This window comes from Camelus ferus, chromosome 7 (genome assembly GCF_009834535.1).
Source record: "Camelus ferus isolate YT-003-E chromosome 7, BCGSAC_Cfer_1.0, whole genome shotgun sequence".
Classification (NCBI taxonomy): Eukaryota; Metazoa; Chordata; class Mammalia; order Artiodactyla; family Camelidae; genus Camelus; species Camelus ferus.
This window is the reverse complement of record NC_045702.1, coordinates 47,016,946-47,034,435: the sequence shown is the minus strand read 5'-3', so window position 1 is coordinate 47,034,435 and position 17,490 is coordinate 47,016,946. Positions and strand designations below refer to the sequence as shown.

Sequence of the window (17,490 nt, the reverse complement as noted above, 5' to 3'; positions counted from 1 at the left end):
CATCCTGTCTCTGCATGAGGCCCTGCCTGGCCTCCCACACGTTCTTCCCCCTGCCAGGAATGCCCTGTCCTCCCTCACTTCTGATAACTCTTCTGACTCTTCAGATTCTGTCTCTTCCTCAGGGACACAAGCACATCTCCCAGGACCAGTTGTGCTCCCTGCGACAAGCTTCCGTAACAGCCTGGACCTGAGTGTACAGGTGACCATCAACTCAGCCTCTGAATTTCTTGCAGAGTGTTGTTACCTCCCCGAAGGCAGTGATGCATCAGGGCAGTCTTTGGGGAATCAAGGCACAATGGATGCTGGTACCTGTGTCTCCATAATCCTTGATGTCTCTTCACGTTTCACTTCTCCAGGACCCAGTGGTACACAGTAGTTATAAAGGACTGTCCATCCCCCTGTGAAGGCCTGTCCATCTGTCTGTGCCTCTTTTCTCTACCTTTTTGTCTGAAAGCATCTACCAGAAACTCAGATGAAACCCACTCACCAAAGATTTCTCCTGTTAACCTGATGAGACAACAATCTACAAGATATTAATATTGTTATATTAATGTAGATCAGACCTCGATAGGGGTAGAGGGAAAAAAGAATAAAAGGTAGCCGATATCTGGAGAGGAGCGAAAGCAAAGAAAAACAACCTATTTTCCAGTATTTCACCTTAATGATTCCTCAGACATACTAGAGATGATATGGCTACTTTAAGTTTATAGGTATAAGAACTTAATAAACCTGGGAGCAGCATCTCTACTGTAGGGAATCAAAGATCCTTGGAGAACATAAGTTTGACAAATCCAACTGAGTATCAATTTTCTTAATCGGGCCTTTTAAAAATAAACTTGAATATTTTCAGGAAAAAATATCAAATGTCATAATTCCTCTCTCTTCAACAATACTGAAACTGATATTTTTAAAATGCTGAGACTTGCCATGGCCTCTAGTGAGAGCCTAAAAATCCAGCCAATGGGCAGATGGCTCCACCAGGCAGTGGGAGCACATCACTGACTCCCACCAGTGGCCGGGCTGCCATTTTTCTGGAAGGAACAAAACAAAATAAAACAAAAGCAGAATTTAAAGCAAACCAAATTTGTAAACCTTGCTTTTGAAAAAAGAGCTCCTTTTTGGATTGCTGCAACTGGGACTCGGTCTACCAGAGGTAGCTTCCTCTCTCTGAACACCTGAAATTATTTAAACGCTTCACTAAATACTGTCTTGAGAGGTTACTCATTTTCCATGCGTGACTTTTTTCTCCAGCTAAACTGTAAGGTTTTGGAAGGCAAGAACTACCTTTCACCACTTTTGTGGTTACTCGGTGACCATATTAATCCTGACTAAAAATGAACTAAAACGACTCACTCAAGGATGCCTGTTTCCTCTAAAAACGTATGTACTTTAGGACCAAACCAACACAAAGTTGGGATTCTGTCATTAAGAAAAATAACATGGTTTCTACAAAGGATTTCTCAGTTGTCGGCAACTTAACATATTATGAATTGCCTATTACATCTGAATTCTGGCTTTCAATACTAAGCAACAATGTTATAACATTCTATTTGTCTTCAAGTAGTTTCTTTCCTTTTTTTTTTTTTCAAGTAGTGTCTTGATTAAACAAAATTGCTGGTGAACTTTAAGTAAGCCCATGATTGCTCTCGATTTTACTTGCCTAGATGTATAATACGAGTTTGAATACAGAATGATAAAACCATTTCCTTTTAGCATTTCATACAGAGTTAAAAGAGAGCTTTCACTTTATATTAAGCTTTAAAAACAAACAAAGTAATAGACCAAATGAAAGCTGGGGAAATGCAGAGACCAAGTTTTAGTATGTTAAGTAAGAGTGGAAGTAGCCAGAAAAATTCAAACCACTTCTTCCCTATTAATCCATGAATAGTGAACCCTTTGACGCAGACAGGATTCCAGGATGAGGCTGCAGGAAACAGGGAAAAGGAAATTCCGGTTGAGGTTGAGTGATGGAGACCCTACCCTGGCAGCAGACCATGCCAAGATGCAGCTTCAGAATGTGCAAAATCCCCTTCCCACCCATATTTCACGAGTGAATTGGAGAAGGGGAAGGAAGTCGGGCGGGTCCCCAGACTTAACAAAGGAACTGAAGAAAGCAGGCTGGGGAGAGGTAGGGATACAGACAGGGTCCCGAGGGAAAGCACTGCTTAGCACGGCTTTCAGTGGCACTTTACAGACCTCCATTTCTGCAGTCTGGAAATTAGTATGTCAAGTTTAGGTGCTACTTGTTGGTATTTCTACTCTCCAAGTTAATACACTACAAAGCACCAACTACATTCCTGGAAAAACAGAGTTTCGGTTTTCTGGTAAACAGTGCAATGTTATTCCAGAAAACAGTACTCACATCTAGAGAAATATTTCAATCCAGCTATTACACAGACACTAAAATATGAATGGCTTTTACATTCTTAAAGTTTAAATTAGGACTCAAAATGAGCTAGCACCATAGCATCCCCCTTTCTCTTTTCCTTCCCACACCCACCACCACCATCCCTTCAATACACAATCGCTCCATCTCTTTCTTCCAGGGCTGACCTCCTGGTCGCCCCCCTTTCTCGGGACATCATGATTCTCGTCATCCTGGCCTCATGCCCACCTGTCAGGCCTCCCTCGTGACCGCTGCTGAGAGAAGATGCCATCCATGGCAAGCAGACTCAGTTCACGCTTAGCCCACCTCTGCTGAATCTTTCATCTGCCTTAGCTTTCTGATCTGTCATGCTGAAATCATGCCACTTACCTCACAGAAGGCTCCCTCATCCTCCTTGCTTATGACAACTAGTGAAACAAGTCAATAGCTCTTCATTATTTCTAGAATAAGGTGACACTTTTCAGCCCTCCGAAGCCTCCACAGTCTGGCCCAACCTCCTTTCTCACTAACTCTTCCTTCTCCTGCCCCCAGGTCACCATCTCCCTCACCCCCACTCTTGGTATTCTGGCGACAGAGAATGGTTTCCATTTCCAAAAAATACCTTGTATTTTGACATTTCGGTGCATTTTCTGATGCTACTCTTTCTGCTAGGAATGCTATTCTTCCATTTGAATTGCTTGAATCCAACCTAAAATCTACTTTAAGGTCCACATCAAACACTACCTCTGCCATGACAGAGAATCCCGTTTCTCCAGGAGTAAATCCTTCTTCTAACACCTCTGTATCTCTCTGGGATCATCACCATCTCCTTGTATCACAGATACTTGTATCAATGTCTTTTCTCCACAATTGGACTATGTTCCTTCAGGGTAGGAACCACCATAGCTTCTCTAGATCCCTTACAACACCAGCTTTAATAAAGGTGTACTGAATGAGTAAATGACCAGGAGTATTCTAGAATAACAGTACAGTAACACCAACTCAGACAACATGGGTCACAGTTCTCTAGAAGGCACACACATCATTGCAGCCAGGGCCAAAGCTTTGGCCAAATAATCCAGCTCATTTTGAGGTTACCAGAAATTCTCCCTGCATTAGGTACTGTCAAAGCATTGGGATCTCTGAAGAAGTGTTCCCCATACTGTTAGCCAGAACCCACATCTACAGTCTGTTAATGAGATAAACACCGTGGGCTTTAGAATACATCTCAGACCCCTGAAACACACTGCCGGCCAACAAAGCAAGAGAAATGCCTTATGCAGCTTTTTGGCAAATTGACCAACCATCCTGGTGATAAACAGCACTTTCTCGTGTCTATCACTATACTAGAAAACCTTGATAGAAAGTCAAAAATTGCTTAATATAGATTAGCACACACACCCCTCCATTACCAGTCATCAAATTCTGTTAATTTTACCATCTAAATGACTCAGTATCTGTGGCTTTCTCATTTCCCAGAGCACCACCCTGTTTCAGGCTTCCATCTCTCACCTGACTCAACACAATAGCTTCCTGAGGGTTCTCTCAACATCTTCCTCTTCCCCACTCAATTTTTCCTCTAAACCAATGCCAGAGAGATCGTACAAAGACCACATCTGATTATGCCACTTCCCTTCTTTGATGGCTTTCCTCTGCCTGAGAGGCAAGTCTAAACTCCTCAGAGTGGACTGCCAGGTCTTTCACAACCAAATTCTAGCCTCCCTCACAGCCCAGCCCACCCTGCTTCATCTCCCAAAAACTGCCCAGGGCTCAACTCATACATCTTCCTGCTGGTCCCTCCACCTTCAGTGCTCTTCCCTGCCCTGCCCTTCTATGACCATCAGTCAACCTTCAAGGTCAAGCTCCAAAGTCCCCATCTGGCAACACACGCCCCTTCCTCTATGGATATAACCATAGAATTAAGACTAGAAAATATGACGCCTACGTCAGAGGCAATTTCTTTAAAGAATTAATGTTATCTCACAATCATAATGTTTTGAAGAAACAGCCATTTATGTCTTCTCTCAAAGTTCTCACAAAATTTTCAACACTTAGGAATGAGTGCCAGCTAATTTGGCCTACCACTTGTTCACATAAAATGGGAAGACTGTGCCTTTTGAGAAACTCGTGATATTTGTACGTTTAACTTTTTGTTGTTGTTTAATTTCAGAAACACCTTGGCAAAAGCCCACAGAGTGAAGGGTTTCTCTGAATACACTCATTTAGAAACATGGCATTTACCAGTTTAGGAAAATATTAGCTATGCCAACTCAGAAATCTCTAAGCCCCTTCACTTTGTAACAAGATGTACCAGCAACAAAAGCTTTGCTCTGTCAAGTTCACGTCTGTCCCTGTGCAGCAGCACCTCGAAGCCGCTTTCTCACGTTGGCACGTATGCACAAAGGGGACGCGGCATTCTAGGGCTGAAGAAGCAACACGGTTTACTGAAAAAAAAAAAAAAAAAAGACTCGGCAGGCAACTTGGATTCGAACTCAAATTTTATCGCTGTCCGCTTGAATAACTTTGGCCCAGGAATGGTAGATGAGGCAGATGAAGCATTTTTAAATCACAAAAGAAAGGAAATCTGTATGTAACTCTAGGGTTTGGTCACTGTTATTGTTATAACAAGAATAGGAAACAGCAGACGTGAGTTTACATTAAGTAAACTGCAGTTTCCTCTGTGTACTGTGTGTGTTATAACTGAGTTTCCACGAGTAAGAACAGGCGACTGCTATTGAAAAGAAAGTGAGGGCAGGAAAAATGAAAATACCACATCCAGTCTCTCGGACGCTGTGAGCTCAATGTGCCAGCAGAGGTATAGATAGATCAAGTGCTTATGACACAGAAGAATGAAATAATCTACCAGATGGTTTTTATTCCTAATAAACGATGGTAAAAAGTGGACGCATCTAGTGTCAAATAGCCCATTTGGTGGAGTGCTATGTAAGTATCAGCCTTGAGAGTTGATGAGTTCAGCTGGTGTCATCCTGCAGGAGGGCGAGCACAGAGTGGCTAAGTTCATATTTATTACTAAGGAAGAAAGATTCTTAATAGTCAGCTTTCCTGACTTGAAGCTTCTGTAGGAAAAGTCTACATCGACAGGGCCATAATTCCAATATTTATTTATCTATCATCTTTCCTCTCAGAAGCACACACACTTCAGAGCTGTTAATGCATCCGTATTTTGACATTCATGCAAGAAGTAAAAAAACCTTAGTGTTCTTTTTTTACAATCTGAAAATGAAGGTTTAAAGAGAATAACGAGTGCATGACCATAAGCAGAGCTGCAAACTTTCTACCACTAAATTTACAATTCGTGTTAAGTCTTTCTAATTATCAGTACCAAGTTCAGATGTCTATTACTATATATATTTGGAGGATATTATATTCTCATTAGCTGTAACTATAATATTCTGGAAGAAACTAATAAGGCAAAACACAGGGACCTTTTTAATAAGCATGAAGCTGTTTGTGGGCTAAGGCTGATGATTTCTAACCATGGTGAAGTGGTACTCCACTGTTGGTTTGATTTTAAGATCTTGCCCCACCCTCCAGTTGTCACTGATCCACTGAATCAAATGTGCAATCCACTGTAAACCATGTTATCTATTTTAAGGATCACTAGGAAAGAAAAATGCTCCCAATTAAACTAGGACACGTTTAGGGGAAGGGTATAGCTCAGTGGTAGACCGCATGCTTAGCATACATGAGCTCCTGAGTTCAATCTCCAGTACCTCCATTAAAAAAAAAACTGGGACAAGTTTTCAAATCATCAACTGTTAAGACTCATCCTGACTTCAGAGATGCTAAAATGTGGGGGGAACGTGCATCTTGCCATCAATAAAATATAGCATATGAAAACTGCTGTTCTTCTAATTAAAATGGATCAAAAGGAATATTGTTTGAGAAACATAAGACATAAACTAGGATATTCAATATTCTAAAGATACAGCAGAGGTTAGGAATCAGTCTTCAATACAGTCAACCTTCAGGGTGTTTTTAACAACTCAAACAAGTCCCTTAACTTTTCAGTAGTTCCTATAAACTTTTCATTAGTACCTCTTGAGGTGAAGGTTCCTAAGACCTCCACGCGCACTTAAAGCCAATGGTCACCTCTGAAAAAACTGCAATCACAAGGCTTTCAAACTGCCTAATTATTCTCCCCCTTGAGACACCAATTGTAACAATTCGATGCTCACTGTTAGAGATGTGTTACGTTATTAAACTAAACGGCTTGCCATCCTTGAATATCTCACCCTCCTCGAATATCTCACCCTCCTCTCCTGCTCAGTAAACCCCTGACATTTGTATTGATGGCCCTGGAGCAGAAAAAGCAGGAAGTAATTTTTTATCCCCTGGAAAGGGTTGAAAATAAAATCCCAAGGAGAAATTAAAGCTAAAGAAAGACATGTTCATAAGCACTGAGGAATTTTCCCCTTCGTGAGCAATCTGGTTAGTTCAGCACTGAGAGTGAAGCCTTACAAACAACAACAGAAAGTCAACAGACAACAACGTACAGCAGGAGAAAGTGGTCCCATTGTCTCCCCAGCGTGACGGCAGCGGTCTCGATTCTAAGGCTTAATCTGAATAACTGCTTTCAGGAGAACTGAGCAGAGCGTCCCTTTCCTCCAGTTCAACTACATGCAAACAATATGACTGTTGTTGGAACACAAAAGTTCATAAGATGCTGGGAAAACTCCCTTCTGACTCCCTGACTCCGCAGGAGCATCTATAATCTGTTCTTCGGCTCTTATCTATTTCTTGTGACTTGGGATACATTTGTTTGGTAACCAGATCCACCTCCTGTTCTACACACAAAAGTACACTGCAATGTCTTTTCAAAACTCATATTCCGAAAACTATCTAATGGGATGAAACCCCCAAGTCAAACCTGAAAGACACCAAAGAGACATGCATTCATATTTGCTCCCATGTGTTTATATTTCTGTATGATTTACTTCTGTGAAGAGTTCTCTCATAAATCCAGGGTCATAAACCACTGGCTTAGAAAGCTATAGTAGCTGTTTTCTTTTTTTTTTTTTAACTAAGAAGCATACTTTTGGAAGGAAAAAAAAATCTCCAAACCTAAAGAACTTAAATAAAATATTATTTTCTTCAAACATATAACCAGGCAGAAACACTGTCCATCCCTTCAAAACTGAATCCCCAAGAGGAAAAGGGCTTACGTGTTCGGATTTCTCCTGTTCTTTTTTGTCCGTCTGCAAACACTGACAGTTTTCTCTTGCCAGCTTCTGGACCAGTTCAATTCGCCCGATATCATCTTTCTCCTGAAGCTTGCACATCACCCCTGCCTTGAGAGTTGGAGAAAAAGCGAAGATATACTTAAATCCACAGTCCCAGGACATGACACCACCACACAAGTTCACCTTTATAATAAGCTCATCTTCTCTGCCACCTGGATTAAATCATGTCTTGGTAAAATAATTTGCCTTTCCCAAACCGAAATTATATTAGCTTAACCTCGGAGAACGCCATACTGAAAGGCTTAAAGTGGAGATCATTTATCAGTCTACTTTAAGAGAGTGAAAGGCAGAGCCAACTACATCATTTGCTACTAAAGGGTGCTCCTGATCTGCCACTATTTGTTCCTGACAGCCTGTTTCCTGTTACATAAGCCCAGCAAGAGGTTAAAAACTCATGGGAAAGTTAGCCAGGAACTACTCCAGCAACAAGGGTGAACTGATACAGAGTACTAAAAATAACAGTACATGGCCTCCTAATCCTTGAGCTCCACCAGCTCATTCCATGTACAAACACACAGTTAACAAGAAGATCGTAAGATCATTTTTTCTTTCACAACTGGAAAGTTACTATGGGGCATTATTAGCAAAATACCTCCAATGTTGCATGAAATACAGTAGAAAAGGTTATTACAAATAAACTGCAAAAACTTAAAATTTCATCAGGGTTTAGAAATGGTTCATAAAGCATCCTATGTTTTGTTAACCCCAAAGTACCAAACAAAAATAATATGGAGGGGAATCTAGGACTTTGATTAGAAAAAAAAAAAATATATATATATATATATGATCATTACAACACACAAATTATGAACTGTTTCTGCTCAAATTCTTTCAAAAATGGTTCATCCTGACATATCAGAACATGATCTAATAAAGAAATCTGAAGTTCCTCTTGGCAGAAATAGCCTAAACCATAAATCTTAGTTTTACCCCATAAAACCTACAGGACTTGAGTGGATTGAGCAACATTACCCGATACAGAGAAGGGGCCAGCAAGTGATCACAGCTTCAAGTTCCTAATAGTTTGTACTAAAATATGCATTTTGTTGAGTGAGCATAAGCAAAATGAACCATCCATGCAAAGCAATGACTAAATATTTATTCCTAAGGGCAAGGACACCTCCTTATCTAGCAGTTTCTCCAACAAATAGAAAGGAGACAAACAAATCCACAAACAAACAAACAAACAAAAATCACTGAAGTGGCCCAAATCAGATTCCCATGGGATAGCAAGTGGAATACCTCCACCAAAGTCAGATTTATTTTTATAACATCCCTTCACAAGTAGTCTTCCAGCTTGGCCCCAAGGTTTCCTTGGACAATGATTTCAGCTTATCTTAAGACAGCCTGTGCTCTGTTACAGAGCCAGAATCACTGGAAAGTCCCTGATCATGCTAGACAAAACTCTGCAACCACTGAACTTCAACCATGAGCACTAGTATTGCCTTTTAAAGCAACTGAAACTATGTTTATTTTTTATCCAATGTGACAACCTTCCAAATATTTAAACGCCAATATTTATGACAGATTTCTTATTGCATTCCCCGTGTATGTTCCCCTAGCTCCCTATTTTACTAATTCATTCACTCACTCAGCTGGTTTTTCTTGAACAACCACCACGTGCCAAGACCTATTACAGGTTCTAGGGACACAGTAGTGAGCAACAACAATAAAAACAAAGTGTCACATGTCATGGGGCTTAAACTCAACAAGGGATGTGGATTATGTAACACAGAGATATGGAATATTAGACGGTCATACATGACCAAAAGGGGAAAAAAGCAGGGTGAGGGACAGAGAAGTGTTATTAAAATAGGAACGTCAGGGCAGGATTCTTTGGTAAGATGTCATCTGAGTGAAGATCTAAAGGGAGTGAAGAATGTTCCAGGCAGAGGAGCAGAAGTGCATGGGCCCTGAGGCTTGGGTGTGTCTGTCATGTTCAAAGAAGAGCAAAGAGGACAGCAGGGCTGGAGCAGGGCTGGAGAGGGGGACACTGGTGGGGCCACTCAGACAGGGGATGCTGGACCAGATCGTGTAGTTTCCTCACAGGATATGAAAGGGCTTTAGATTCTTTTCCTGAACAAGATGGAAATACTCTGGAAAGTTTTGAACATGGGATGGGCATAATTTGACTTACACTTTCACAGGATCCTTCTGTCTTCTGGGTTGAGAAAATACTGTTAAGTGGGGAGAAGCAGTTGAAGCGAGAAGACCCACTGGGAGACTGGTCTTCAGACAAGAGAAGGCCTGGAATTGGTGGCTGCACTGGAGATGGTGAGAAGTAGTTATAACCGGGATATATTTCAAAGGTATGGCCAGCAGAATTTGCTGTCTCCAGGATATTTGGCCTGAGTGACTGGAAGGTTAGGGTTGTGATTTGTTGGGATTGGGAAGATGGCAGAGAAAGTCTAGGAAGGAAGATGACTATTAGATATCCAAGTGGAGCTGCCGGGTTGGCCGTCTGGAGGTCCAGAGAAGTCTAAGCTGGAGACAGGACTTTGGGAGTCATCATAATGTGGATGGTATTTAAAACCAGAGGAAGGGGTGAGGTTACCAGTGGAGTGATGTAAACAGAGAAGAAATCCATGAACTGAGTCTAATATTTAGAAACTAGGAAGATGAGGAGTAATCTGAAAAGGAGAATGAGGAGAAGCTGGTGATTTGTGAAATAGGTATTTCAAGGAGGACGGAGTGAAAAAACAACCACTGCGGCTGAAATAGCAACTAAGAGGAGTTCAAAATAACTGACACTGAATTCAACAAGAGTAATTGGTGACTTTGAATGTAACTTCTTTCTGAGAAAAGGTGGTAGTGGGAAAAAGCTTTATTAGTGTGGGTTTAACAGAGAATGAGAGACAACTCTTGAGGAGTTGTATTACAAGAAATGGGGCCCTACTTAAAGGTGGATGTTGCAGGGAGTTTTGCTTGCTTGTTCAAGGTGAGGGAATATTCCTGCATATTTATCTTTATTAGAAATCATCCAGTAGAGAGAGAAATTTGATGATGAAGGCACGGAGAGAGGGCAATTTACGGAGCAATGTCTTTGAGTAGGAGAGAGAGCGTAAAGGCCTCCTCTCAGCCAGAAACACGAATGTGAGTATTTCATGCTCTGTACCAGGAGGGGAGGGGGCGTACGGGGGTGGCTGGTGTAACTGGTGGTGGGAACACGTAGAAATTCTTTTCTGAAGGCTTCTATTTCCCAGAGAAATAAGAAGTCAGGTTATTAAACAAGAGTAAAGACTGTGAGAAGACGCTGGAGATAAGAGAAAAGAAGGCATGCAACAGTCCTTTCAGTTCCAAAGGTTGGTAAACTTTTTTTTAAAAGTGTAAATATTTCTAGGCTTCACGGGCCATGTGGTCTCTGGTGCAACTACTCAATTGTGCAGTTTTAGCACAAAAGCAGCAAGAGAGTCTGTAAAGGAGTCAGTACGGCTGTGTTCCAGTAACACCTTATTTACAGAAACAGGCAGTAGGCTGTGGTTTCTCAACTCCTGACTTAAGAGAAGAGGAAATCGGACAAGGGAAGTAGAGTAAGATTGCCAAGCACTAGTAAGGATCCACTGTACTTTGTTTTTAGGTCTTTTTACCCTCACCATCCTCCTCAGGGCATACTGGTTTGTCAGGACTTCAGTGGAGCCCACAGCCGGAGCCAGCGCTAAATACACGGGCCAGTCTTGAAGATGCTCTTTTAACCAATACCAGAGAGTAAAAGAGGGTCAGTGGTGTTAAGGATCCTCAATTCACACTAAGAAGGCAAGGACATTATTCAGGGAAATTTCTACACAAAAATGATTAACATCCTTTAACTGTTTTGACACTTAAAGGAATATGTTTCTGTTATCTGGAAAATTCACTTATGTCGACCATCTAGGATTTCTTCCCTCTCCATCCATGTCATCCTCAGTGTTTAATACACTGCTGTGCTAGAGGAGAGAGGTGTTAATGACCCAGCCACCTCTGGACCTGCTCCGTGGTTGTTTATTCAGTGGTGTGATGAATTGGTCCTAATCTCTGTTTGCTCCCCAGGGTGGCACCCTGTGTAATAGAGGGCACGTGTGGGACTGGGGCCAGGCAGGGGTGGTCCACGGGAGGAAAGCACACAAATGAGATAATTCATTTGGCAAATGGGAATGAGCCTGTTACCTCTTCTCACCAGCACAGGCTCCAAAGCAACCGGGCTAAGCTTCAGCAGACTCCAATTTGGAGAGACAGCCTTTCCTTCTGTCTGTGGGTCCCATATATTTTTTTAGAAAACAACTGATAACATATCATCAGCAATAAAAGGGTAGGGGAAATTTAAGATACTTTGTTTTTTTTGGTTTCTGTGTGAACATGAGTTGTTTCCTTAGGATAGAGACTTTTCTTTCTTGAGGAAATACGTTTTTATTAGAGACTTGGGTGCACAGATCATGTGTTTTAAACACAAAATGCTATTACTTTAAAAACTGGGTTTCAGATTGACTTAATTATTTTATACTTATAATTAAATCATCCTATCATTAAAAAAGGAATATTGCTGTCTTGATTTTCTGGTTGCTGCATAATTTCTACATGCATTTTCACAAGATCGTCAATTCTTTAGCACTCCTCACATGCAACTATCAAAAAAGGCTTTCAAGGAGGGTTATGAAAGCTTCTTCATTCCCCAGAGAACTTCAAGCCCAGAGAGATGCCCGTATATCCTGGTCTTATAAGGCTTATTTCCTCTTTGGAAATACCATGCTCAGCCAGATGTTCTCTGGGGGGTTCCTTTCACAGCTCTGTAATTTAGTGATTTAATTCAAAAAAGCCATGAATTTATTAATATATTTTGAGAGCTTTGTTATGGCGGGAGAAGCAAGATAGCTAACAGCCCTTGATCTAGACTTTCACATTCCTGGACTACTTAATTTATCTATGTGAAATTAATTATAAACAGTTTACCTAACACTGCTAGGCCAGGAAAAAAATAAAAAGATTAATGTGTAACCGTCAGAAGAGTTATTTAAGAGCCTTATTTCAAGGTCCTGCTTTGAAAAAAAAAATCTCTAATGCATAATTAAAGCTATTCATATGACTTCCAGCATTTGAGAAGAGAAATGTTAAGAATGTAAATGCAAAGTGTGTTTCCTTTACAAATGGAATCATAAATATGTTCGGTCCATTCTGTCCACAGTAAAATGAAACTTGGACAGGATTCCCTTCAGAAAAGCGACAAGCATGATAAATGAGCAACGTTTACGACATGAGGTGAAAGAGCACAGTTCTGTGTCTGGAAGCATTTTCTGCACTATCGTGACCTTAAAAATCACCTTATCTAAACATTTACCAAAAAACCTCATGCAAAAACTGCTATCAAGGGGAGGAAAACCAGCATAAAAGAGTCCACCTCTCATGAAAGCACTTTTGTAATAACAGAATGCTTTTTAATGCAAATGCAGGGTATTCGGGGAAATTCTTATTGATTACTACATAGTTGATTCACTTCTTCAAAAATTAAATCCTGAATAGCAATTCATCAAGTTTTCTTTTTTTTTTTTTTTTTTTTTTGCTATTTTATACAGAAAGTCCAAATGACAGAATAAAACACTGATGGGCTGTGATGCTATATTATATTACTAAATTGTATGTGCCTGTTTCTAACACAGAAAACAGTAAGAATTCTTTCCAGGAAAATTCAGAAGACAATTAATAATAAAATAATAATAATGATAACGAAATAATTTCATTTTATTATTCATTTTCTCAAATTTCTTCAGAGGAAGAAAACTATGACAACTTTCTTACTGGTTGGAACAGAAAAATACACCCTTTGATAATAGGGGGAAGGATCAAGATGCACGCAGAGGGAAAAGTGCGTAAGACAGAAACTGTGACATAAAGGCAGGCTTACTAATGCCCAGGGCACCACTAGTACAGGCCTCAATCCCCATGCCGGAGCATCAGAGAGCCTCATTCAATGACTCCTAGTCCCTCACTGGACAGGAGAGGCGAAGCAAGTTCAGGGAGGTTCCTTCCTCTGCTTCTCCTCCCTTGTGGAATGACTTATGTTAATACACCACAGTGGTCAGGCAGACCTGTCCTAGGCAAACACTGTGTGATACCGTGTTCTGCTAGAGTATGGGAGGGAAGGAGGCAGAAACCACAGTTACGTGGAATGTTTATGTTACTTCCTGCACATACTTTCTTAATCATTATACTTACATGATTATTTCTTCAGGTGAAAATAAACACATTATATGTTTACACAATTGATGAAGTAAGGGGCTCATTTATCATATATTTGATTCTCTGAACGTTCAGACTAGAATACGGAGGTCACCAATATTGTACCATGGTTTGACCTGAAGGAAATTACAGCTCAGATCTGTATACAATACTGACCATTCTGCCAAGCAGGGCAGCAAAGTTGGCAATAATAAAGTAGTTTAAAAACAAAGAGAGAATAAGCGATTTTAATAAATTCTAACATAAAGGATTTAAAAGGATCACCTGTTTTGTATGATTGCTATCACAGACTTAAAAAAGAGCTTTCTTCAGTGTGTTTTTTGAAACTCACACTTTGGCTACTGATAAAATAATCGTAAAATAGTTGACAATCAATTTGTATAACAGTTATCATCACTTAATATCAAAATGATTGATTCCAATAGGAATGAAAATAATCACTGAATCCAGTGGTCAATAGTCACCTGAATGAAAGTGAGAATTTCCAAACTTCAAAAGGTTATAAATTGTTCATTGCACATCTCATTATAACCCTTAAACTAGAACGTGGCAAAAATTCTGCACATTTTGATAAAGATTCTTTAACCCTTTAGTCCTGTATAAAGGGTTCTAACAAGTGAAAGGTCTACAGTGTTTTATGTGAAGACACCATAACGGGAGACAGAGTAAAACTGCAGCCCAGTCATGTCAGATACCTTAACTATTCAGACCAAAAGCAACATGACAGACAGATGATCATGATGAGAAAGATAACGGCTCCTGGAGACTAACTTTTTTGGAGTACTTACTACGTGCCAGGCGCTGGTCTGACTGCTTCACAGATGCTCATTTCATCCTCAAAACCACCCAACAATGATTTCTACTTCACACATATTAGGAAGGCAGTTGAGCGGGGTGGTTAAAAGCAAGGATGTCAGAGCCAGACTACCTTGGTTGGATTTCTGTCCCCACCACTTATCAGCTCCTCTGTAAAGTGGTGGTAATTATATTATCTGATTCATAGGGTTTGTTGTGAGGTTTCAATATGTTAATAAAAACAAAGAGCTCAGAAGACTGCCTAAGGCGTTTGAAGTGCTGCCTAAGTGTTAACTCTCACAGCTCTGACAGAAAAGGAACACGGGGCACATGAGAACAGGGTGACTTGCCTGAGGTGGCTGTGGCAGAGCCAAGAGAAGGAGTGGGTGGTCTGCCACAGGAGGCAGTCTCTCAACCTCAAGGAAATGCCTAACACTCAGCCAAAGTCTTTTATGTGCCAGGATGGCAGGCATTGTTTTATGTTCATTTCATGACACTTTACAGAGATGAAAATCAAGCAGGCCAGTCACTGGCTAGCATGGTGGGGACACTTTGGTGACCAAGACATGGATGCCACCCGACAGGAACTTACAGGTTTAGATGCACTGAAGAACCTGCCTACAGGCACCAGCTACAAGGAAGAAGGGCTGAGACACAAATCCCAGTCTCCATTCTTCACTCTGCCCACAAGTCCCTGCACTAAAACAGGAAGTTTCTTAGACAGAAAAGATATTCTTAGTGAGAAAAGGAAGAAAGGTACCAACGTATGAGAGAACTAGAGCTTCCTGGTGGGTGGGAACCTGTGTACAACAAGGCCTAGCCTCTCTGGGGGTAGTGACTGTCTTACCCCTTTCTACAGCCAAGGTTTTCTGCAGCCCAGGGCACCCTCCCCACAGTGACTGACATACGTCATCATGTGCAGGGAAGGAATGAAAACCAACTTGCACTTAACTTGTTTAAAATATACTCTGGAATGAAGACTGCAATCATGTGAAATACTCACCACAGAGTCTGGCATATAGGAGCTCAATTAATTACATGCATATACATCAAATATCAAATTAATACAATGTTGTGTAACGTGCACACAGGTATACACCCACAAGCACACGCATGCATTTGTTTCTAGTTCTGCCTAGATACTGGACGGTGAAACTCTGAAAGTCTCCTTTCAGCTCACCTTGTATGACTTGAACCACTGGTGATCCTACCCCGAGCATTTGGACAGATGGACCTGCAGAATCCAACCAAGAAAAGTGGCACTTCTACTGGGAGGAGCAGATCAAGCTTTCTCAGACACATCAGAGGGAGTGACAGCTGTCTCAGCTGTAGCACTCACAATTATGCATCCCAGTGAACTTCACTCATGACTTTCCAACCTAAACAGAACCTTTTCCTGATCTAATTACTAACTCGCTGGCTTCAACTGGTTTCAGTTTTAGCCCTCGGTACATCCTGTAAATATGCAGTTATGTCACCGTTGCTAGAGAAAAACCACAAAATCTCCAAGAGCAAGGTCTGTGGATCCGACTGAGATACACAGAGGAGTAAAACTGCATTAAAGCCAACTCTTGTCCACAGAGTAAGTCCAAAACAAAGAAGAGCAATTTAAATTCAGAAACTAAATAATAAAGAAACTGTCCCAATAACAACCAAATGCTTTAAGAAGTCTTTGAGAAAGGAATCCCTGCCCAGGTTTCCTCGGATGTCTGCAGTATAATTTCAGTATGAACTTGTGGGCTACCATATTCTGAATTTTACCGCAGCAAAACAATTCCAATCAAGTCCTTATATGAACTTATTAGAACATGACAACCTGTGCAATCTTGACTGAAAAAGCTAATGTGATCACTCTGACCAGAATCAACAGATTTACAACTTTAAAGGTGAACTGCAATGGGTCAACCAAGCTAAGAATCTTTTTTTCAGCTTTACCGAGATATGCTTAATATACAAAAAGTCACACACATTTAATGTATACATTTTGATGAGTTTGGACCTGCGTGACATCATGACACCATCACCATAATCCTGAAAGGCCATTTCCTCTGTAACGTCTAGTAGAACAGAGCAACACCCTGCAGGAAGTGAGGGCTCTAAAGGGCTTGTCTGCTTCCAGAATTTTCCACCCCTTTCTTCCTGAGAGTCAAGTCTGTCAGATTCTTCACCGGGGCAGTTCCATGAAACCCCTGCTCTGTACACACCATGACTGATTTCCCAGTAGTAGACTCCCCTGGACCCACTCCTTTCTTGTTCTCATGTATAATAAAGTCTCGTGGCTTATTTATTCAACATACTTCTCTTTTTAATCCTCATAAGTCTCCTATCAGGTAGGTTTAGAGATGAGTCATTTAAAACTCACAAGTTAAAAATTCACTACTTAATGTAGCCAGGTATTTAGCCATGTCACATAATGGGACAGCTGGGTGTCCAGGAGGCGGAATTCTGAGGAGTAGAGCTGAACTACTATGAAGTTGCAAAAGAATGTCTTCGTGCCCCCTGTTCTGCTTCTTTCCCTGCTTTCCCTACTGTCTTGTCCCTACCGAGAATCTTTAAGGGCTCTGCTTTTACATAAAGCTAACAGTGGACAGCACTACTGCCCAAAGTTTATGCTGCCACAGTATTTGGAGGTCAGTTGCTACAGAAAGAACATCCATGCCAGGAGGTGACCCCTGGGGGTCAGCACAGAAACCGAGGCAGGCAAGACTCGCACTCATCTGGCCAAGCCCGGGCTGATACTCCTCTGCTCCAGGGCATGGTCTGCCCCAGGGTGGTCTCTACTGATTCTTCACTGACTTTGCTTGCTTTCTCTGGGAAGTGGAGTATTTTTCTGCATCTGTCCACCCTTCCATGAATCAA

At 41.1% G+C, this 17,490-nt stretch overlaps 1 protein-coding gene across 8 annotated transcripts in view; it reads right to left on the bottom strand.

Annotated features, from left to right (window-relative positions):
- The window catches only part of RAPGEF5 (Rap guanine nucleotide exchange factor 5), a 353,892-nt gene that overhangs the window by 93,091 nt on the left and 243,311 nt on the right, over nt 1–17,490 (bottom strand). For all 8 annotated transcript variants that reach the window (XM_032483865.1, XM_032483867.1, XM_032483866.1 and 5 more), the window contains one exon: nt 7,552–7,677. In XM_032483865.1, coding sequence (XP_032339756.1) covers nt 7,552–7,677 — 126 coding nt within the window. The remainder of the gene's footprint in view (nt 1–7,551; nt 7,678–17,490) is intronic.